We start from the raw sequence: 23,076 nt of genomic DNA on the forward strand, positions 1-23,076 counted from the left end.
GTGTCGCCCTATGGCTTCATGTCCTTCCCCACCCACTTCTCTCCCACTCTGCTGCCTTCTTTCTGCTCAGCCACATCCAACCCAAGGACAGCCTGAGCTCCAAGGCAGCTAAAGGGCTCTGCTACAGAAGAAGGTCCCATTTCTAGGGAGCCTAGACATGCTCAGAAAACAGTGGTCAGCGGGGGAAACTGTGTCTGCAGGCCTTTGCTAGTGGCCAAACTCAGCTTGTTGGAGAGGCAGGGACAGGTTAGAGCTTCCTCCAGAAGCAAGACCACAGACCTCAGGACTGTAGGGGGTCGGGGAACAGTTTGTACTGTTGAAAAAGCTGCCCCTTCACATCACCTTTAGCAAGTTATTTACTTTGAAAGAAACACAGGGGGCGGGAGGAGGGAGGAGGCCTGCTGAGACATCTCTGAGGAATGTGTCTCTGGCAGGACATCCGTTACCGCCTCGGCCCCTCCTCCCTCCTCCTGCAGTCCCAGAGAACCAGGCCCGGCTCCTCTGATTCTGCTGAGCAAGGGGAGGGGGCCAAGTCACCGCCACGTGCGCCCACGGGAAGCAGTAAGGCAAGCCTTTAACAGGGAAGTGGGTAAAAGAACAGCTGGGGCCATGGCGAGAGGACCTGGTTGAAAAGTCCTGCCGGATTCCTAGAGACCACAGAAGAGCCTGCCCCAAAGTCCACCACAGGCGCTCTGCGAGGATCCAAGCACCCACCACGGCTCCTAAACCGGGAGAGGGAGTGGCCTCTAGTGGCCAGAGAGCCACCTGCAGTTCTGGGGCCGAACAGGGTCCCCAGCCTCTGAGCCCTTGGGGACTGCCCTGCCTCCCATCCCTGAGGGCTGTGCCCTCCCCACACCGTATCTGGCCCCACCCTGCTCAGATGGCGGGGTCCTCATGAGGATAATGAAGAGCGCTATTTGTCACAATCAACTTTAATAAAAAATAAATTAGTTCTGGGATGGCCATCACTTTCGGTGTGACGTGGGGGCTGGGGCCAGGGTGTCTCATGCTGGCGGCTCACTCTTTTATCATCTTCACAACTGGTCCCTGCTCTGGAGAGGTGTGGTCCTGCCTGGGCCAGGTAAGGTAGCAGGGGTCCCCTAGCTAATGGGGAGGTAGGGATGCAGAGGCTAGATAAGGGAAGGGAGGGAACACAGGGCAGCGCAGGGGTGAGGCCTGACCTGGAATCGAGGATTGGGACACAAAATTGGAACTTATGGGGGCACATTCTAAGTAGCTCAGACTAATCTGGAAATGGAGCCTTGTTCCTCCTCAGCCCAGAAAGCATCCGGGAAACAAGTGTTGTCCACTTCCCACTCTCCCTCCGTCTGCTTCTGAGGAAGTGACACATACACAGGACATACACCCAGGGAGGCCAGGCACACACCTCGGGGCGTCACGCTGTAGTACAAACCCAACAGCAGGTCAGCAGTCACCTTATCCTCCCACACCGGAGGACATCTCCGGCGACACAGACCAGGTGAGAAGTCAGAGGATACAGAGTGGGCTAGTCAGTGGCTGACCAGTGGTGGCTGAAGAAAGCCATGAAGAAAGGATCTCTTGGACCCATTTCAAGCAGGCTCCAGCTGGGACCGCTCCAGGACGTGGGCACAAGAGCGGCAGCAGGTGGCTGTGTAGTAGGGGTAGACGCAGAGCCGGGCCTGTACCACCAGGGGGCAATGTGGAGAGCTGTCCTTGCATTGGTCATCTGAAGACAGAGGTCAGTGGCACAGGACAGGGGTGACATCACCCCTCAGGAGGGTGTTCCCATTCCCCCCAGCCCTTCCCACATCTGCCCGGATTCTACTGGGAGTGGGCAGGGGAGCGCTTTACCAGGGCGCTGGTTGCAGGGTTGGCTGTTACAGGACCGCTTCCTGGAAGGTCGCAGGTGAGGAGGGCATCGGCTGCTGAGAGTCTGGTTGGCACTCAGGCACTGGACTTCCCTTGTCTGCATGCCTCCTTGGCAGGAGCGAGAACACTGGGGGACCATAGCCACCAGATCAGCTCTCTAAAGTTCCCAGGGCTGCTCCTCAGGCCGCCCCTCCCTCTCTGAAAGATGGTGGTCGGGGGCTGGAGAGATGGCCCAGTGGTTAAGAGCACTGGCTGTTCTTCCAGAGGACTCGGGTTCAATTCCCAGCAACAACATAATGGCTCACAATCATCTCTAATGAGATCTGGCCTGCATGCAAGTAGAACACTGAATACATAGTAAATACATAAATCTTTATAAAAAAAAAAAAAGCTAATGAGGGACTGTTATCCAGGGACATTATAAAATCCCAAATGGAGAGGGTCCACCAGGCTTCCAAGTCTACAGGAGTGGGGCAACTTGAGAGCTCAGCTGGGCTGTCCTGGCCTGAGAGGGGCTTGCCTGGGTGCAGTGGGAAAAGCTCTCTTTGCTAGAGGCCCAGGGCAAGGGCGCCAAGCACTCACCGCACTCCAGAGAGTAGAAAACCATCGGTCTTCACAGGCCTGCCCCTGACAGGGCTGCAGGGCCGGGGGCCTGGGGAGGTGGGAGCAATTACTGGGAAAAGTCACACTGAACTCAGCTCCTAGTTTGGACACACAGATGATGTCTCTGTGCTGTGTGCCAGACCCACACTCTGAGGAACACTGTAAGGGAGGGGCAGAGAGATCGCCCTTCAGTTCCCGACCTGGGACTCACCAGGACAGGCTTCCCTCCTGTGCCCTCAGCTGACCTCACTCCAGGGCCCCGTGTACCAGCGCCATGTCCTCTCGCAGGGCCCTAAGCTGCAGGCACGCATGTCGGGTGGACGGCTTCTGAGAGGGCAGCCCTGCTCCAGGCTTCCTGCTTCTGCTTCCTGGTCCCCCTGGAGGGTCTCCCCACTCCTAAGGCAGACCACAGAGCGTCTCTGGATTCCTGTCCCGCACTCGGCTGAGCACTGTTGAGAGGAGAGTGGCCTGTGTGAAGGGAGGCTGCTGGTGCCCGGAACTGAGATGTGGAGGACCCACATCCAGGGCATTCAGGGATGCCCTGGGGTACCAGCCTGTAAGAGGAGACAGACAGCTGGGGTTCCAGACTGGCCTCGAACTTGGTATGAAGCTGAGAGAACCTTGAATTTCTGATCCTCCTGGGTGCTGGGATTACAGGTGTGTGCCATTACACCTGGTTTATGTGATACCGGGGATCAAAAGTAGGCCTCGTACAGGCTAGACAAGCACACTACCCACCTCAGTTTTCTGTAAAACTGTATTATGTAATCATTGCTTTTTTTAAGATTTATTTGTTATGTGTACAATGAGTGTTCTGCCTGCAGGTCAGAAGAGGGCACCAGATCTCATTGTAGAGGGTTGTGTTAGCTCATGTGGTTGCTGGGAATTGAACTCAGGACCTCTGGAAGAGCAGCCAGTGCTCTTAACCTCTGAGCCATCTCTCCAGCCCGCTGTAATTATTGTTTTTATTATTACTATTATTTTAATAATCAGGGTCTCTTATGTAGCCCTGGCTGTCCTGGAGCTCTCTGTGCAGGCCAGGCTGTCCTCAAACTCACAAAGATCCTCTTGCCTTTGCCTTCTGAGTGGTGGAATTCAAGGCGTGGGCACCCAGCCAGTGTGTAATGTGTGAGTGCAGGGGCACACGAGTCGCCCTCTCCTCCACTGTAGGATCCGGGGACCTTGCTCAGGTAATCAGGCTTGCCCAGCCAGTCCTCTTCACCTACTGAGCCATCCGGCCAGTCCCTCTGACGTCTGTTACTTTGTTATTTAATGTGTGTGTTTGTGTACGTCACACATGCTCACAGAGGCCAGAAGAGGGTGCCAGATCTGGCGCTGGAGTTACTGGTGGTTATGAGCTGCTTGACGTGGGTGCTGAAAACTGAACCCAGGTCCTCCAGAACTACTGAGCTCCCTCTCTACCCCATTTTTCTCTTTTCTTCCTTTCTGATTTCTTTCTCTCTTTCTTTCTCTCTTTCTTTCTTTCTTTCTTTCTTTCTCTTTCTTTCTGTTTAGTTTTTTTGTTGGTGGTTTTTTTTGAGGTAGGATCTCACTCTGTAGACCAGACTTGGCCTCAGACTCACAGAGATCCACTGCCTTAGCTGGGATTAAAGGTGTGCACTGCCTTACCCAGCCTGCTTTTGTGTTTTAAAGAAGGTTCTGCTATAGCTCACGTGGCCTGAAACTTACTATGTAGTCCAGGCTGGCCTTGGACTCAGCCAGTCCTCTCAAATCGGCCTCCCAAGTACTAAAATGGCAGGTGTGAATGTAAGTTTTTCCCACTTATCTCTGAGGTCCTAGGTCAAGAAAAATAAAAGTTTATCAAGCTGTGGTGAACAGGCTGTGACAGGGAAGCCTGGGACATGGTCACCAGGGAAGCCTGACTTGTCCAAAGAAGTGCGGGGACCCACCTTGGAACTCCAGTCGCTGTAGAACCAGGCTGTGGTACAGGGCCCCATGTCACAGGCCTCTCTGCTGGGGGGTGGGGGGGGCCCTGAAGCACACTCCTGCCTGCTCACTTCATCACCATTGTCCCCAACACACCGAACTTGCCGGCTCCTCTGACCACGGCCACAACGCACAGAGCACTGAAGGGTGAGAAAGCCAAGGCCGGGTATCAGCCACCATCCTCCAGCCCTCCCACAGAACCAGGGCTTTACAGACTGAGAGAGCTGAGCACAGGGCTCCAGGCGGCCCGGCCCAGTGCATCTAGCTGACTAATATTGGGGTTCCATATAGGTCCTGTTTGTAAAGTTTCTGATGACAAAGAAAATGGGGAAAAAAACAAAAACCACTGCCCTAGCTCTTTGGAGCCCACTTCTCAAGGGTCCTCCGCCTCCCCACCCACTCACCTGGCTCCAGGCGGAGCTAATCTCCCAGTGGCCACAGAGGTGCAGTTGACAAGGCTGAGTGGTGTTGGGCCGGGGGAGATGTCCACAACGCTCTGGGGGCACAGAGGAGCCACCGCCTCCAAATTCTTGTCTGCAGAGCAGCTGACGGTGCTGGGTGCCAGGGCCGCAGGATCGGCTGCAAGACGTCCACTCACCAGCCTCCCAGCTGTGGGCGTGGGTGGGGCAGAGGGGGAAATGGGTGGGAAGGTGTGGGGATGCCAGGCTGGGACCCTCAGAGGAGAAGAGGCATATTTCACACTTGGAGTCTGCGTTTCTGGCTGGGAACGAGGCTGCCAGTGTTTCCTTGCAGTCTAAGGGGTGCCAACCTTTCTAATCTACTGGCTCCTGTAGCCAGGAGCTATGAAGTTGCTACAGAATCCAGGTGAGAACCTGAGGGCAGGGAGCAAGTCCAGGGCCATTGTGTTTTAAGTATCCTAACCTTCCCTGTGGACCATACTCACTATGGGGGACACGGGGGCCCATGGCAGGGTTCAGGGGAAGCTGGGGGTCTGGCACCCAGGGCACAGCTCTGTTCATCCAGCTCCTCTCCTGACTCACGGGAAATGCAGAGGAAAAGGGGGCGCCAGACACCTGAAGGAGAACAAGAGGGCAGCCAGGGGAGGCAGGAGCTCAGAGCCCAGTTCCAGGGACGTTCCAGACCCACGATCCAGGACACACAGAACGGGGGATTTGGGCTGAGGGGCCTGAAGACAGCCCTGGAGTCCCACCTTTGCCGCAGGATGCTGAACATTCCGAGTGCCCCACTTGCTTCCAGTATCCGGCTGCAGACCCCAGGGATGTCCTGGCATGAGTCAGAGCAGGCACTTGGGGAATTCGAACCTGACGCTGGAGGGTGCCCGGTGCCCGAACTGGGCGGGGAGCTGAAGCAAGTAGGGGCTCCCCCCTCAGCATCTCTGCAGGGGAGTCCAGGAGCCAGATCAGATGCCTCCCTGCAACCCCGGAGCCCCGTCACAGCCTCGCCCTCCTCTTCTGGGTCTGGGGATCCTTGTTTTACCCGGCTGAAGTTGAAGGGCTGGAGGCTTCGTGGAGGGACTCTCTAGGACCGCAGGAGGGGAAGCGATGATGTACTGGTAAAAAACACCGGGGTTGTCCTCTTGAAAGATCATCTGAGGAGAGAAGATACAAATAAACGTTTGGGGTGAGGAGAGGGGCGTAGGCGACGCCACATCTCTCCCCGACGTGACCCCCGCTGCTCTACCCTCAGGGGCCTCCCCCCTACAGTCCAGTGCCCCACCGCCCGCCTGAGGCTCACATAGACATCCACAGGCTCGGTGGTGGGGCCCTCGGCTGACATGCTCTCCCCCTTGCCTTCCTCCCGAGGAGGACGGCTATACTGGAAGACAGTCCCGATGGCCGAATAGGACCCTGGGGGATCCACTGCCCAGTTTCCGTTGATAATGGAGCGGCCCCCAGGCCCTCGAAGTGCTGCAAGACAGAAACCTGAGCTCAGTGACCGTGGTATAGTTTCCTAGGCCTTTGTGCATGCCACCTGCCCAGAACCGAGGGACCTCGGCCATCCACCTTCTCCCCTCCCCAGCAGCCTCTTCCTGTTTGGCCTCGGGCTGTCGAAGGCAGACCAAAGAAACAGGATGGACTGGGACTTAGAACTGCGGTCCAGTTTCTCACCCAGGTAATTGGAACTGGGTCGGAGCTGGGAAATCTGAAGACGGGAGGCTCCCGCAGGGATCCACAGTATCTTCTGATAGCCCAAGGGGCCCCCTCGCTCCGTGAGGTTTCCCGAAACGAGCCTACAGGTGGAGCCGTCACCGCCACAGACCCCACAGCCATCCGGACGCCTGCCAGAGCCAAGGATCCCATCACAGCCGGGGCTCTGGGGAAAGTGAGGTGAGGCAGGGGCCACACAAAAGCCAGGCACACCTCATACCTGGCCCTACCCCGCTCCTCGGGGCCCCCAGCTCACCCCCTGCCCCGCTCTGTGTGCTCCTCCATCCCCAGCCAGGTCTGGTGGGATCCTGTCCACCACACACCCCTTGCTGGCCACCTCAGTCTGGTGTTTTCACTGTTATATAATAACGAATTAAAGGAGGGGGTGTGTGCATGTGTGTGTGTGCGTGCATATGTGCGCATGCACTCATATGTAAACAACACCCTGCCCTCCCCCGCCCACGCCTGCCCTCCCTTACCAGGCAGCGTCCTGCCACACAAATGTCTAGGGATCCAGGCTGACACAGGGTCCCATCCTGGACCTTTTCGGTGTGACGGACATAGAACCGGAAGCCACGGGGGCGGCAGTTCAGCTCACAGCGCTGGGAACCCTGAACTAAGGGATGAGATATAAGATAGCCGGGGTCCCTAAAGGAGGAGGCCCCTCAGAGCCCTGGCAGCCATCTGCCTTATTACATGGGGGGGGGGGGGGGGCGCATCTGAAGCTGCTGTGGAAGAAGGAGGGGCAATTTCCCAGGCTGAGGGTTTTTATGTTTCTTGTTTTTGTTATGCTATCTGGCCTCAAGGTTATGAATTTTGCTGATTCTCCTACCTCATTCTCCTAAAAAGGGGGAAGTTCTGCACCTGACCATCAAAAAGGATTTTTTGTTGTTTGGTTTTAAGTGTGTATGGGAGTGGGATGCTCATGTGGGAGTCAGGACAATCTGTAGGAGTGGGTTCTCTGCTTCCATCATGGGTCTGGAGACCAAACTCAGGTCATCAGGCTTGAGGCAAGCTCCTTTACCCACTGAGCCATCCTACCTTTCCTCAAAAGGGTTTTTGACACCTGTGATTATGAGTTCATAGCCCATGAAGGTTTGTCTTGGTGTCAAGCTGACATAGGCCCACATCCGAGTGGACAGTAACTTGGGAGCAACTGATATGATACCATGAATACCCTGCTGGAACCAGTAAACTGATCACATTCGCATCCCCTCCCGGATCACAGCCAACAGGCATCTCTACAACTCCCCCTCCCAGCCCGCCTCCTGTCCTGACCACCCACCCATGACTATCTAAAAGCTCCTCCCTTCTCTAGGCTATTGCTGAGTCTCTGATGTGACCTGAGAATTAAGACACAGGAGGAAGAGGGGGGCCACCCCAACCTGAGTCAGCCCAGCCAGGGGGACTAGAAACTGCACCTTCAGTGAAGGGTTCCCACTGGTACAGCTGGCCCATGAATTCCTGGGAGTCAAAGGCGGCACACTGCAGGGCCCTGGGGTCTGGCTGCTCAGGGGGGCAAGGCTGAGGAGGCAGAGACACAGGCATCAGGCAGGGCTGGAGAGGAAACCTGGGGTGCGGGCCAGGACTGGACTAGGGGTTGGGAACTGGTGGGTCAGCTCCACAGAACACCACCCTTATGTCCCAGTCCACAAGCTGAGGACTCGGGTCAGGGGACATCCTTGGAAGCCCAGGGCAGGAGACCCAGAGAAGAACTCACCTCTTGGCTGCAGGCTCTCATCTGTTCACTTTCCCCAGAACACTTTGGAACAGGGCTACTAGGAGCAAAAAGGCTCCAGAGGGGGCTGGAGTCTCTTGTCAGGGGCAGCCAGCCATCTGGGGACCTGTGAGAACTCCCTCGGGGTCTCCAGTGCCCCCTGCTCTGCTGGCCTCCACTCCGAGGGACAGACGGTAAAGGATGAGGATGTCGCCCTGCTCCCTGGGGACTGTTCCAACTGCGGGAGGTTGGCATTCGTGGCCCAGGAGATCCCTGGTAAGACCTACTGTCTCCAAAGGAGGATGTGGCTGAGGGGATCTCTGTGTCAGAGGGAGCAGGACTGCTTCTGGGGGACACCTCAGTCTGAGCACTTCCAGGCCTTGGGGTTTCAGCGGGGGGAGAGTGGGAGTCGGTATGCAGTTCAGGAAGCTGCGTGTGAGGGCTGTGGTTTGCAGAGGCCGGCTCTGTGCTTGGAGGCCGGGATGGAAGGGTCTCATCCCCTGTAGAAGAGTTCTTGGGTTGCTCGGGTCTATGGGGGTGCCTACGGCTCCGGTGCAGTGGCAAGGCAAAAGGCACTCTCCCATAACCAAACATCCCTGGCTTGATCGGGTCTCGAACCCGGGACCTGAGAGGATGATGCAGACTTAGAGTCATCTCTTAGCCTGTCTCCCCAATCCCTGTCCTGAAAGATCAGCCTGCCGAGGTGAAGCCCCCTTGCCCCTTTCTGTTAACCCCACCCCTCCCTGTTCTGCTCTGCCCTCCTCGGGGCCTTACCTCTGGGCCCCTTGAGTCCCTTGGGGCTTCTCTCTCCCCAGCTGGGAAGCAGGACCTTGAAGAGGGCCACCCCTTCCCCGAGGCTGTGGCCTGTACAGGGACTGGGCGTCCTGGGGAGTCTGGGGTCTGGGCCGGAGGGCTTCTGGATGTCTTGGGGGTCGGGGAGGGAGGGATAGGCTTGGGTGCAGTTCACAAGTTCGGCTCCTTTGCTGCACCCCCACCCCACAAGGCTGGGAGCAGGGGGCCCACCGGCCCCAATGTCCCCAGAGGCCCTCAGGGGCCTGGCCCTCCTCTGATGGTGTCTGAAGAGAAGGTCCAAACAGCTACATAGGGGGAAAGGTCAGAATTAGTGTCAAGGTTCAAAGGTTGTTAGTTGTCCAAGGTCACATGTACTGGTAGGGTCGGACTCCAGCCTTTTCTGTGTTATTTAACTAAAAGAGGGCATTGGCAGGGAGACTGGGTGGGCCAAGCCACGGGGCTCAAGTCTCCCAGTGGGGATAGGGGAGGCCAGGGCAGAGCAGAGGGACCCTGCGCAGGGTGGCAGTGGCTTCCTTGGTGAGGGCTCACCTCCTGATGCTGGCCGAGCTGAAGAAGAGGCAGCAGCGGCATCACACACAGCCAGAGCCTGCACAGCAAGGGGTGGAGACATCAGACGGAGCCAGAAAAGTTACGCCATTACCCACCCCCACCCAGGCTCCCCACGGCCTGGGTCGCCAACTTCTCAGGAAGCACCAGTTCCTTGTCACTTTCCAGGCCCCTTCCAACAACCCCTTGCCCTCTCTTTTTCTCTTCTTTTGGTTTTTCAAGACAGGGTTTCTCCGTGTAGCTCTGGCTGTCCTGGAACTCTCTCTGTAGGCCAGGCTAGCCTCACACTCAAAGAGGTCCACCTGCCTCTGCCCCTGGAGTTTAAGGCATGTGCCACCACTGCCCAGCCCGTTGTTCCCTGCTTACTGTTAGAGACAGAGCTGTCCCTCTGCACCGTGGCCCTTGCTCTTACCTGCCCAGCCAGGTCTCCATTGCTCTTCCCTTGACTGTCCCCGGGCTAGGGGGCAGGAGACAGGATAGCTACTCTGGCATCTGGGCATGGAGGGTACTCTGAGGAGGAAGAAGCATTGTGGTTACCCCTCCAGATAGCCGGGAGACTGAAGGGCTGTCTCAGCACAGCGCCAGCAGAGTGGAGGAGAAGACTGGTCCACCCCTTTAGGACCTAAGGGTGGGAGCAATAAGGAACGCTGTCTTTGCCATCTGCTGAGGCGAGGGGTGGGGGTGGGGGTGGGGGTCTGACCTCAGCCTTCGAGTTCAATTTAGTCCCTCCCTGCGGCCCAAGACAGGCTTAGCTCCTCTGGAGGCCTGAGGAGGGGCAGTGCACAGCCAGCTTGAACCAGGAGGGTCTTTCTCCCAGAGCTACTGGACCTAGAGGAGGCAGGCTATGCCAGGCGCCCCCGTGAGCGGCCAGCCAGAGGACCCTTGGCACCAGGTGTGGGGGCAAAAGCCTTAATCCCACCCTTTGGGATGGGGAGCAAGAGGATCAGGAGTTCAAGGCCAGCCTGGCTGACAGGAGATCCCTACCTCAAAAAACAAAACAAAACCAACCTCCCCCTCCCCTGCGCCCCCCAAAATAATAAAACAAAACAAAAAACCCGAGGATTTGTTTCCTACCTCTCCCAGGCCTTCCTTCCCCTCTTAGCTAAAGCTCCTTATGAAGGAACAGTCAGGCGCATCTGGTCTACCACAGGCACTTTTTTGTCCAAGGGATAAACTAAGTGGGCTAATGGCTTCATCTCTAGAGAAAAGCCTCCCTGTGGGTGCCAGCATCCACCAGGCATTGGCTCATGGCGACTTAGTTCATGTACAGCTAGTTTTCTTCTCTTTATTTTTTCTTCCGATGCTCAGCCAAAATGGCTGGGCCCCTCGGAAGGAGAGACGCAGCCATAGCTGCTCAGACTTCCCAGCCACCAGCTTCTCCTTCTGGTCTACCCGGGAAGTCCACCCCGAAGTCTAACCTTGAACACTGGGTAGAGAGGGGCTTCCATACCCTGTCCTCAAAGTCTGTCTCTCCCCACGCCCTGCCCTCCAGCCCCTTCTGCTCTCTGAGGCCCTTCCCACCCACACCCATCATCCCATCTCAGTTCTGCTTTCCAGGAAAAACACTGTTTCTGTTGGATCTGAATGGCAGGCACCACCGGAGGAATCCAAGGATCGCTGGCCAAGGTAGGCCAGCTCAGGGCAGGCAAAGGACGAGGGAACTAAAGCTAGGTCCTGCTCCCTCCCACTCCCCAGGACCCCAGGACCTGGGAATTTGAAGAAGGAAACAAAGTGACTGAGCCCTCCCCTTCCCCTTGCTGGGCCAGCCACTGAGGTCCACAACAGCCCTGATGGAACAGGCGCCATGTTCAAGCCACCCATCAGCCGTCTACCTGCCTGCCTTAGGCTGGAAGGGGTGATGGGCACAACCTGTCTCTTCTCCGATGCTGGTCCTCTTTGCACCTCCCTCTGCGTCTCTCTGCTCCCCCAGGTCTGTCCCTGCTGCCTCTCCGTGGTCTACCCAGTACACATAATCCTGTCCTGAGCTGGCTTTGGCAGCTCTCTGGAGAAGTGAGGGGTGGGGGGTGACGAGAGCTCCTGGGGCCAGGGCCAGGCCTGGCTCCCTCTCTGGAAAAGTCCACCCCACCCTCCCCTGCATAGGGGAGCAGGCGCCATGTATGCTTGTTGTCCCTTTTCACACCCAGGGTGAGGAAGACAGAAGTTGGAGGTGGGCACCCCCGAAGTCAAGGTGGACCCTGGTAAGGACCAGCCTGGGCTGCTTCTGGTCACACCCCACACTGGGCCCTTTGACATCAAGGAAAGTGACCTGCACAGAGCTGACCCCTTCACCCTCGGGCTCACCTCGGGCAAATGAGCCCTTGCTGGCTGGGGGAAATGAACACTAGTAAGGGCTGGGCTGGCAGAGGAGAGTCGCTGTCCTGTCAGAACTCCGTCCCAACAGGTGTCTTTTCTTTTCCCTCAGCCTCTCCCAACAGGCTGAGCTGTGCGAGGAGCACTCACCCGCATCCCTCCCAGACACCCTGTCCCCGCGGTCCCGGAGTGCAGGCGTCGGGGCGCATCCTCCCGAAGCCCCGCGGGCGGGGAGAAGCGGGCGGCGCTGGCGTGCAGGGAGGTCCCGTATGTTTTCCAACTTCACTATGTGACTTAACAGGAATCTTGGCTCAAGCCCTCGCCGGGGGGATGGGACCAGACCCCCTCCCCAGGAATTCGCCCCAGGGCCCGCTGTTCCGTGACCGTCAGAGCCCAGGCGGGGGTCGGGGAGGCTCTACCTTCTCTGCGCCCGCTCTCTCCAGCTGCCCTCCGCGGCGGCCCCCGCGGCGGCCGGGAGCCCGGGGACAGCACCGCCCGCTGCAGGCTCCGCCCCGCGCCGCCCGCGCCCCGCCCGCCACGCGCCCGCCCGCCCGCCGCAGCCACCCACCCCGGGCGCCCCCGACGGCCAGAGGCCAGGCCGCCACGCCGCGGGCACCGGTCCTGCGCCCACCCCGGGGCTTGGGACCCCACCGACCCCGGCAGAGCGGCCTGTGGGTGGAACATGTACCCCCCCCCCCCCGAACACCGGCTAGCCGCGGACCAGGACGGGGATTTGCACACTGGACCCCGGTGGCCCTGCGCCAGCTCAGATCCACCCAAGCCGAGGCCCTCTCCTCCACGCAACCCATGCCATCCCCTCCGCTTTTCCCATGCTGGGCAGTGAACCGTGTGGCTCGGATGGCCCAGGACGTCTGTGAGCCTCGGTTTCTTCATCCATAAAATTTTACACCCCGGAGCTTAGCGGAAGGAATGCACGTTGAATTATGAGTCAGACGAATTTGGATTTGAATTTCAGCTCGAGCACTTGCCAGCTCCATGGTCTTTCACCAGCCCTTCAGCTTCAGTGCGGCAGTGTCGTCTGTAGAATGGGAGAATCTGGTGTGTGTGTTAGGCTAGAAGCGTTTGCCCATCTCCACGTGGAAGAATGACTCAGAGAAGGGTGCCGGGTGAAGAAGGCTTTTACTTTTTGTGCTTTTTATTCTATTTGTATTCTGTTTGTATGCCTTTTTTAGATATTTATTTGGTTGCTTATTTTTGAGGCAGGGTAGTACTATGAAGTCCTGGCCGGCCTGGACCTCATTGTGTAGACCAGGCTAGCCCCCAATTCACAGAGATCCACCTGTTTCTGTTTCTGGAAGTGTTGGGATTAAACTCATGCACTGTCACACCTGTGCAACCTTGTAAAATTTTTGAAAAACAGAAACACATAGGGCATGGTAATGCGTGCATCTAATCTCAGCACTTGGGGGACTGAGGTAGGGGGACCGATGCACATTCAAGACCAGCGTGGGAAACCCAGTAAGTTCTAGGGCAGACTGGGCCACAGAATGAGACCATCCCAGTCTCAAGAACAATAAAAACACCCAAACAAGGTTACAGAGATGGTTCAGGGGGCTGGAGAGATGGCTCCGAGGTTAGGAGCACGGGCTGTTCTTCCAGAGGACCTGGGTTCAATTCCCAGCACCCACATGATAGTTCACAACTGTCTGTAACTCCAGTTCCAGGGGATCTGGCATCCTCACATAGACATATATGTAAGCTAAGCATCAGGGCATATAAAATAAATAAATTTTAAGAGATGACTCAGGCCGGGCGGTGGTGGCGCACGCCTTTCATCCCAGCACTCAGGAGGCAGAGCCAAGCAGATCTCTGTGAGTTCGAGGCCATCCTGGGCTACAGAGCGAGCCCCCTGTCTTGAAAAAAACAAAACAAACAAACGAGACAGAGAGAGACAGAGACAGAGAGAGAGGGCTCAGCCATTAAAGACCAGGCTCAGAACCAAAATGTCAAAACACTCAAATATAGAAGTACTAGCAACATTGTCTACAGAGACCCTTGGGTGCCCCACCTAACATTTCTTGGATAGCTTTTTTTTTTTTTTTCTTTTTGAGACAGGGTTTCTCTGTGTAGCTTTGAAGCCTGTCCTGGAACTCCCTCTGTAGACCAGCTGACCTTGAACTCACAGAGATCCGCCTGCCTCTGCCTCCCGAGTGCTGGGATTAAAGGCGTGCGCCGCCACCAACCGGCTTCTTGGGTAGCTCTTGCTGAGGGCACGGAAGTTAGTCTCTGTCCTCAAGGTGCTCAGTCTAGTGAGAACAGCCCCTGCGAGTGATCACTGACCACTGGAGTCAGCATGGGCTCTGTAGAAGGAAGCAGGAGCTGTCTCAAAGATGGTGGTTGTGTATCTGAAACAGTCCTAGGGCTGGGGGTGTAACTCAGTGAGCTTTGCACACAGGAAACCCGGTTTCCATCCCAGCCCTGAAAAGGGCTGAACGCTATTGTTTGTTATTGAGACAGGGCCCAGACTTGAATACCTCTGGCTTCAGCCACCTGAGTCTGGGATTCCAGTCCTGGGATAAACCAGAATTTTAACCTTATTTGAAATTTAACATGCATATTTTGTTTTCTCAGCAAATCCCCACATTCTTTCAAGACAAGCACTGCTTACACACTTTGATTTTTCATGTTCTGTATTCGTGGTTTGGAGAGTTACAAGAAATATGTGAATCGGTGGTAATAAGTGTGACCCTAGCATTAAGGAGGCTGGGGCCTGCAGGAGGATTGTGAGTTCAAAGCCACCCCAGAGGGAGAGGCTCAAGAGATGACTCAGAATTTGGAGTACTTGCAAGGACCTTGGGTTCCATTCCCAGCATCCACGTGGTGGCTTACAACTGAACTCCAGTTCCAGGAGATCGAGTGCCCTCTTCTGACCTCCTCGGGGCAACCAGGCATGCACGTGGTACATGCACATATGTACAGGCAAAGCACTGATACACATAAAAACATTTTTGAAAAGGAGATGGAAAAAAGAAAGCTTGGCTTTAAAAGGGTGGGTGAGGAAGAAGAGGAGCACTAAGGGAAGAAATAGGGCCATTTGAACTGGTCAGGGAGCCCGAGGCATGGCTCACGGTTAAAAGACATGTTGCTCCTGCAGAGAACCCAAGTTCCAGTCCTAGAACTCAAGTCTAGGGCTTTGTAACCCAGCTCCACAGGATCTGACCACTCCTCCTGTGGGCATTGGATTGAAGTGCAAATACCTCCCCCACACACCTGTAAACATAATTTAAAAATTGCTGGTTATTGTGGCACACACCTGTTTCACTTTATGTTTTAAAGACTTGTTTTTATTAGCTGGCATGGTGGCGCATGCCTTTAATCCCAGCACTCTAGATGTAAAAGCAGGTGGATCTCTGTAAGTTCCAGGCTAGCCTGGTCTACATAGTAAGTTCTAGGACAACCAGAACTTCATAGAGAGACCCTGTCTCAACACCCCCCAATGTATTTATTTTATGTGTATGAGTATTTTGCTTGAATGCATGGGTACTCTGTGCATGCCCGGTGCCTGCAGAGGCCAGAAGAGGCCTTTGGGTCCCCTAGAATTAATGTTCCAGGTGGTCACTGGGAAATAAACCTGGGTCCTCTGCAAGAGCAGAAAAGCACTCTTAACCTCTGAGCCACCTCTCCAGCTCTATTTTTTTTAAAGATAGATAAATAAATTGAAATTAGCATATTTTTAAATTTAATTAAAAAAAATTTTTTTTCATTGGCCGGGTGGTGGTGGTGGTGGTGGTGGTGGTGGTGGCGGCGGTGGCGGCGGCGCATGCCTTTAAATCTCAGCACTTGGGAGACAGAGGCAGGTGGATCTCTGTGAGTTCGAGGCCAGCCTGGTCTACAGAAAGAGATCCAGGACAGGCATCAAAGCTAAACAGAGAAACCCTGTCTCAGCAAAGCAAAGCAAAACAAAACAAAATTTCATTGGTGTTTTGTCATGGATGTGGTGTCCCCTGGAACTGGAGTTACAAACAGTTGTGAGCTGCCATGTGGGTGCTGGGAATTGTAGAGCAGCCTGTGCTCTTAACCTCTGAGTCATCTCTCCGGTCCCCAAATTAGTATATTTTTAAAGAATCAACTCGAGCTAATTTAAAACATTTTTATTTTAGATTTTTTTTAGTTTAGTTTAGTGGGTGCGCACACATGTATGAAGGCCAGAAGAGGGTGTCAGATCTCTTGGAATTGGAATTACAGGTAGTTGTGAGTTGCCTGACCTGAGAGGTGGGAACTGAACTCAGGTCCTCTGCAAGAGCACCAAGCACTCTTACCCGCTAGCTGTCCTTCCAGCCACGCCCCACCCTAATTCTTTTGTCTGAGTAATAAAGTACTCTAATTTAGAATTTTTGACAAGTCACTAAAAATACCCAAAACAAATTTTAAAATCACAAAGTGTGTTGGACGGTGGTGGTGCATGTCTTTAATCCCAGAAGTTGGAAGGCGAAGGCAGTGGCAGGCAGATCTCTGTGAATTGGAGGCCAGCCTGGTCTACAGAGCTAGTTCCAGAATAACCAGGGCTACACAGAGAAATCCTGTCTCAAAAAAAAAAAAAAAAAAAAAAAAAAAAACAAGGCAAAACAATACCCGAAACCAAAAACCAAAAAACAACAACAAAAAACCCCACCCAAAAAAAACAAAACAAAAAAACCACGAAGGTATCACAAAACATGACAGCAACTTCCTCTGGGGCCTCTCCTTACCTCTGCTCAGATCCTGGGTTCCTTCCTGAAGAGCTCTGGAAGGTAATGGGTTAATGCCCCTCTCTGGAGGTGTGGCTTCTCTAAGGACTGCTGTGGACACACAGTCCTAACCTAGAGGTGTATTTATAGAGCTGTTTGCTCAGGGAAAGCCCCTTTGCCCAAGCCAGGGAGTGCCAGGGCAGAGGATCAAAGGCAGTCTGCTTCACGGGGGTGGGAAAAGGCTTTTAGGCCAGGCAGCTTTCGGTGCTGACCCTGGCTGTCCGAACACACACACACACACACACACACACACATACACACACACACACACACACACACACACACACACACACACACACACATACACACACACACACACACACACACACACACACACACACACACCTATGAGGACACACACACACACCTATGAGGACACCAACGGCAGGACTGGCAGGCAGGCTTACTGCCTGAAGGGGAGCAGCTGGAGGGAAGGTCTGCCTTTGACATTTGGAACTGCTGGGAGCTGATGGTCACAAACAGTCCTTTCCATTAAGAGACGGCTGTGCACCAAAGCACTCCAGAGCTGTCACCTCCCTGGACTTGGTGGTCTAGGGAACTTTCTGACAACTCAGAAACTTATGAAGGCTAAGATTAAATCTGTGGATCCTGTCTTGAACATTACAATTTTTTTCTTTGTTTGATTTTTTTAAAGATTATATAAGGGCTGGACCTAAACCAGACATGGTAGTGCATGCCTTTAATCCCAGCACTCAGGAGGCAGAGGCAGGTGGATGGATCTCTGTAAGTTTGAGGCCAGCCTGGTCTACAAAGCGAGTTCCAGGACAGCTAGGGTTACACAAAGAAACCCTGTGTTGAAAAACCAAAAAAGAAAAGAAAAGAGCTGGGCCTAGTGTTCATGCCTGCTATCCCAGTATTTGGGAGGCTGAGAGAAGAGGACTGCTCCGAGGCCAGCCTAGACTACAGAGGAGTTCCAGGCCAGCCTGGGTTAGAGTTGAGACCCTGTCTTTAAAGAACAAGCTAAGAAAACTATTCAAGAGGGCTGGAGAGATGGCTCAGTGGTTAAGAGCACTGCTTGTTCTTCAAGAGGTCCTGAGTTCAATTCCCAGCAACCACAGGGTGGCTCACAACCATCTGTAATGAGATCTGGCGCCCTCCTCTGGTCTGCAGGTGTACATGCAGACAGAACACTGAACATTAATAAGTAAATAAATAATTAAAAAGTAGGTGTTCACTCTGGGGAAGGGGCAAACAGAGACAGAGACAAAGAGTGGACCAAGCTGGACGTGGTACTGCGTGCCTGTAATCTCAGCACTTGGACATTGGAGTCAGGAGGATCCGAATATGGAATATAGCCAGGGTAGCCAAGGCTATCTTATACCATAAGGTCCAAACAGACAACAAAAGCATGCTGGTCAGTCTTTGTGTTCTAAACAGAACATCCCCTCTCTCTCTCTCTCTCTCCCTCTCTCCCTCTCTCTCTCTTTTTATTCTTCAAAAATACGGAACATTTCATGAATTTACCTGTCACCCGTGCACAGGGGCCATGATGATCCTCTCTGTATTGTTCCAGTTTTAGTATGTGGCCACCTAAGCGAGCACAGAACGTCCTCTCTCTGCTGGCTAGCTTTCAGAAAGTGCCTGCAGGCTTCTGGGACAGAGACAACATCAGTGGGCCTGGTGCTGCATGCGTGCCCTGCATGCTACAATCCCAACATGCCAGGCAAGCCCTGCCTACAGGTGCACAAGCAGGGTAAACAGCAGCTTCCTGTGGAAAGCCCATGCGGCCAGGAGGCCACAGGCCCCGGAGTGGAGCCTGCTCTTGTTATTCTGCTAAGTGGTCACGCTGTCAAGTTGCCCTCTGGAGGTGTATGTTGATGCCCAGACCTGGGCTGATCTCAGCCTTGGTCAGAGAGCCTCGCTTCTGCCGTGGGCAGTCAGTGCAGAGATAAGAACTAGTGGAAGTACCGGAATAGGAGACTGAGTGAGTGCTCAGCACCACATGGGGTCATCTTTCTTAAGCCATCCCTCCAACCTGGGCTCAGGAGGATGAGGAGCAGTGTGGTGAAATGCTGTCTCCTAGGTGTGACAAGGCTAAAGGTCATGACGTCAAAGCATGGCAGCCTACACAAGAGCATGCCACCACCCAAAACGCTGGTGTAGATGATGTGGGGTGTGGTGTGTGTGTGTGTGTGTGTGTGTGTGTGTGTGTGTGTGTGTACACACGTGTGCATGCTTGCTTTCCAGACCCCATTCCTTACAGAGGCATTATATGCAGGGTTATATATTAAAAAAAAAAAAAAAAAAAAAAAGCCAAGTGTGGTGGCGTACGCTTCTAGTCCCTACACTTGGGAGGCAAAGGCAGGCAGATCTCTTGAGTCTGAGACCAGCCTGATCAGTGGAGTGAGTTCCAGGACAGCCAGGGCTACACAAGGAAATCCTATCTCAAACCCCATCCCACCCACACCTGCAAAAAAAAAAGTACATACTGCTCTTGCAGAGGACTTGAATTCAATTGCCAGCACCACATCAGGCAGCTCCCAATCTCCTGTAATTTTAAGGAATCCAACACCCTGTTCTGGATTCTGTGGGCACCTGTTCTCACACATGCCCAACCCCACATGCACACACAGACACACTATACACATAATTAAAAAGAAAATAAATCTGAAGGAGAAGAAATGAAGTTGGAGGGAGGGAACATGTCTCAGGGACGTCGAGGGAGGGAGTGGAAGGTGAATAGGACCCTGTTTCATTGTACATATGGATGAAATTCTCAAGAACAGAGAAATTGGTTTTGTTTTTGTTTTTTGAGACACGGTTTCTTTGTGTGTAGCCTTGACTGTTCTGGATCTCGCTCTGTAGACCAGGCTGGCCTCGAACTTGTAAAGATCCACCTGCCTCTGCCTCTTGAATGCTGGGATTAAAAGCATGTGCCACCACCCTGGCTAAGAAAAATAATTTTTTTTTAGATTATACAAAGAAATTCATTTGTTTGTTTTTCTTTCTTTTTTTATTTTTTAAAGAAATCTCTTTTTTTAAGATTTATTTATTTATTATGTATATTATGTATACAGCATATATGACTACAGGCCAGAAGAAGGCGCCAGATCTCATTACCGATGGTTGTGAGCCATCATGTGGTTGCTGGGAATTGAACGCAGGACCTCTGGAAGAGCAGTCAGTGCTCTTAACCTCTGAGCCATCTCTACATCCCTTTTTTTTTTTTGTTTTTCAAGACAGGGTTTCTCCGTATAGTTTTGGTGCCTGTCCAGGCTGGCCTTGAACTCACAGAGATCCGCCTGGCTCTGCTTCCCAAGAGTGCTGGGATTAAAGGCGTGCACCACCACTGCCTGACAAAGAAATTTATTAACAGAAAACAATTTGATAAGTCCTGTTCACAGACGGCGACCACGAGGACCCCCCTTCCTTCGGGTGCTGTCAGAGGGGATGGGGGCGACATCGGAGTTTGATACCCAGGGCAGTGATGCCCGGCTCCTTGCACCTCTGGGCCATGTCCTGGGCAGCCAACATGGCTGCCTGTGGAGAGGACTCAGCTCTGTCAGCCCTCACCTTCACTCCACCAGTCACCTGGCGATGGTTTCCTTCCCAGAAAGATCGGTACCATGGACAAAGGCGTCACTGAAGGATGCGAGGATGTGGCAGACACCTAATACATTCTCTCCTTCAGCCACTTGAGGCCCAAGCCTGGTGGCCTGTTCTTCCTTCTTTTCCTTCCCCTGCGAGCTGCCATTTCTGAACCATCATCTCCAGACTCGTCTACCGGAAAGAGAAAAATAATTTTTAAAAATCCAGAGCATAGGCCGGGCGGCGGTGGCGCACGCCTCTGATCCCAGCACTCGGGAGGCAGAGGCAGGAGGATCTCTGGGAGTTCGAGGCCAGCCTGGGCTACAGAGTGAGTTCCAGGACAGGCACCAAAACTACACGGAGAAACCCTGTCTCGAAACACAAAACAAAACAAACCCCAGAGCATGCTGGCTTAATAATAAGGAGTTTCAGAGATGGCCGGACAGTGAAGAGCACTGGCTACCTCCTGCTGTGGGATGTTCTGTATGGCAAATGTGTTGCTGATTAGTCAATAAATAAAACACTGATTGGCCATTGGCTAGGCAGGAAGTGTAGGCGGGACAAGGAGGAGAATAAAGCTGGGAAGTGGAAGGCTGAGTCAGAGAGACACTGCCAGCCGCCACGATGAGAAACAGCATGTGAAGATGCCGGTAAGCCACGAGCCATGTGGCAAGGTATAGATTAATGGAAATGGATTAATTTAAGTTGTAAGAACAGTTAGCAAGAAGCCTGCCACGGCCATACAGTTTGTAAGCAATATAAGTCTCTGTGTTTACTTGGTCGGGTCTGAGAGGCTGTGGGACTGGCAGGTGAGAGAGATTTGTCCTGACTGTGGGCCAGGCAGGAAAACTCAAGCTACACAGGGTCAGTCCCAATGGTGAGTCACAACTGTCTGCAACTCCAGTTGTAGGAGATCCCACATCTGCTTCTGGCCTTTTTGGGCACGGGCACCAGGCACACAAATGATGAACCTACATCCATACAGGGAAACACTCACTAAAATAAAAATAAATAAATCTTAATAACAAAACAGCATCCTCTCAGGGTTTAGCTCAGTGGCCAAGCTGAGTGGTAGAGCTTAGCATGAACCATCAAAGCCCTGGGTTTGACCCCAGCATCAAAACAATAATTTAGTGACAGACGTGGATGTAGCCTTTACTCTGCCCGGGGCCGCTGTGAGGGTTTTGTACACATTATGTCATTCTGTCCTTGCTGGAGTCCAGTCTGATGGGGACTGTTAGTCTATTTATAGACAGGCAAACAGGGTCCTAACGCCAGCTGTGGTGGCCTGCGTGTGCCCACACCTCGGAGGCTCTTCATGGCTTCATCACTTGAGCTCAGAAGTTTCAGAACACCCTGAAAAACTTGAGACTCTGCTTTAGGAAAAAGAAAATGGAAGAAAAGACAAATAAACCCAGTAGATTTCCCTCAAATCTTACAACTACAAAGGGAACCAGTGTGCCCCCCAGGCCGCCTTGGTTTTCTTTCTCTTAAGATTTGCTTCCTTTTGTTTTATGTGAGTGGGTGTTTGGTCTGCATGTACGATGTCTATGCCTGGTGCCCGTGGAAGCCAGAGGAGGAGGACAGAACCCCTGGGACTGAAGTAACAAGAGAGCTGCCATGTGGATGTGGGAATCAAACCCGGGTCCTCTGGAAGAGCAGCCGGTTCTCTTAAGATGGAACCATCTCCTCAGACCCTCTCCTGGCATTTCTAATCCGGCACTGTTACCTGTGTTTGTCTCCGGCCTCAGATTTGCTGTGTAGAGAAGAATCACCCCAAACTCCTGAGGCCCTTGCCTTTACCTGCTCAGCACCGGGCTTCCAGGTGTGGGCCATCTGTCAGCATGTTGCCCATGTATCTTGTGTACAAGGAAACCTTTTGAGAAATTCTGATAAATTTACTCAGAAGCTTCTTTCTTGCCCAGAGTATCTGTAATCCCAGCACTGACTGGGGCAGGAGGATTGAGAGTCCCAACCTGCCTGGGCTACGCAGTGAGGTTAATCTGGCTGGGTATTGAATTAAAGAACATGTTAAACTGAGTTATCCTGTGAGATGTTATCCTTAAAGGAAGTGCAGAACCCAGGAAGGAATCTGAAACTCTGTCTCTGGTGTGTGGCCATGACAACCGTTTCCGGAAAGTCTGGCCCCTCTCAGATTCATGGTTTACTCATCCCTACCCTTCCACAGGCAGTGTTCCATTCACAACTGTTACATGCCTGGCTGGTCTTCAGCCATGGCTTCCTGGTCTCGTCACACTGTCCCACACTGTCCTCTCTCATTGATGATGCCCTTCTGACCTTTAACCTTTGGCTGGGCTCAGCTCCCTCCCACACTGTTCCTGAGGGAGCTGCCACCTCCTGTTCTCATCCCAGGTGCCCGGAAGGTGGACCCTCTACCACGTGTCCTGTGTCTACCCACCTTCCCTTGCACACAGTAGGTGTTTATTACATGCTGTGGGGTGAGCCCATAAGCAAGACGTGGTCAGCACCACCTAAGCAGCTCTGGCTACATTCCAGCACTTTCTGGCTGCTGTTGTCTCATGCCATCGTGGGTGAGCTGGCTCTTGGGTATTGAGACAATGAAGAAACAGGACATGACCCGTTGGGTAAGATGAGGACTGAGGTGTGGCTGGGCACTCTGGACTCCCAGACAACTGTGCTGTGACTCCAAACCTAGTCAGAATCTCCAAAACCAGAATCCTTCCTGATCTGATGTCTATGTTTTCATCTACTAGTGACTCCCAGCCAGGCCCAGGGGTCCCCAGCTGAGTGTGTCTGCTTGCTGTTCCGGGTTCTCAGAACAGGAAATACATACCTATGGGATTGGAATGATCAGACATGACCTTGACAGGCATTAGGGTTA

General features: G+C 53.6%; 1 protein-coding gene, 1 non-coding gene and 1 pseudogene across 6 annotated transcripts; all 3 read right to left on the bottom strand.

Moving 5' to 3' along the window:
* Positions 1-916: 916 nt before the first annotated feature.
* On the bottom strand, positions 917-12,427 carry Adamtsl4 (ADAMTS like 4). Of its 5 annotated transcripts, none has more exons than XM_052730948.1 (18): positions 12,336-12,427; positions 10,019-10,116; positions 9,589-9,646; positions 9,022-9,344; positions 8,251-8,872; positions 7,952-8,054; positions 7,010-7,146; positions 6,492-6,696; positions 6,118-6,290; positions 5,860-5,971; positions 5,573-5,758; positions 5,306-5,435; positions 4,806-5,010; positions 4,365-4,541; positions 2,700-2,903; positions 2,434-2,613; positions 1,834-1,978; positions 917-1,708 (listed from the first exon to the last, which is right to left on the bottom strand). In XM_052730948.1, exons 2-18 carry the CDS (start codon positions 10,036-10,038, stop codon positions 1,572-1,574), a joined length of 3,117 nt encoding a protein of 1,038 aa, XP_052586908.1. In that variant the 5' UTR covers positions 10,039-10,116; positions 12,336-12,427; the 3' UTR covers positions 917-1,571. The 5 variants fall into 5 exon arrangements, with proteins under 5 accessions (XP_052586908.1, XP_052586907.1, XP_052586910.1 ...); XM_052730947.1 differs by lacking the exon at positions 12,336-12,427 and adding an exon at positions 12,067-12,329; XM_052730950.1 differs by lacking the exon at positions 12,336-12,427 and adding an exon at positions 11,908-12,049.
* A 5,694-nt stretch (positions 12,428-18,121) lies between these two features.
* Positions 18,122-18,225, bottom strand: LOC128106763 (U6 spliceosomal RNA). Its single transcript, XR_008216822.1, has one exon. It is a non-coding gene; the product is annotated as a U6 spliceosomal RNA (small nuclear RNA).
* Positions 18,226-20,023: 1,798 nt separating this feature from the next.
* On the bottom strand, positions 20,024-20,389 carry LOC128106641 (40S ribosomal protein S14-like; annotated as a pseudogene).
* Between the last annotated feature and the right edge of the window lie 2,687 nt (positions 20,390-23,076).

The sequence above is a fragment of the Peromyscus californicus genome, unplaced genomic scaffold, assembly GCF_007827085.1.
Source record: "Peromyscus californicus insignis strain IS unplaced genomic scaffold, ASM782708v3 Scaffold_9__1_contigs__length_137607984, whole genome shotgun sequence".
Taxonomy (NCBI): domain Eukaryota; kingdom Metazoa; phylum Chordata; class Mammalia; order Rodentia; family Cricetidae; genus Peromyscus; species Peromyscus californicus.

Excerpts from the sequence above, each read along its gene's own strand:
- Adamtsl4 (XM_052730948.1), bottom strand. The coding sequence starts at position 10,038 with ATGGAGACCTGGCTGGGCAG. Across the intron at positions 8,873-9,021 it reads GGGACTCAAGGGGCCCAGAG|GTCCCGGGTTCGAGACCCGA; the intron begins GTAAGGCCCCGA and ends TCATCCTCTCAG. Across the intron at positions 8,055-8,250 it reads TGAGAGCCTGCAGCCAAGAG|CCTTGCCCCCCTGAGCAGCC; the intron begins GTGAGTTCTTCT and ends CTGCCTCCTCAG.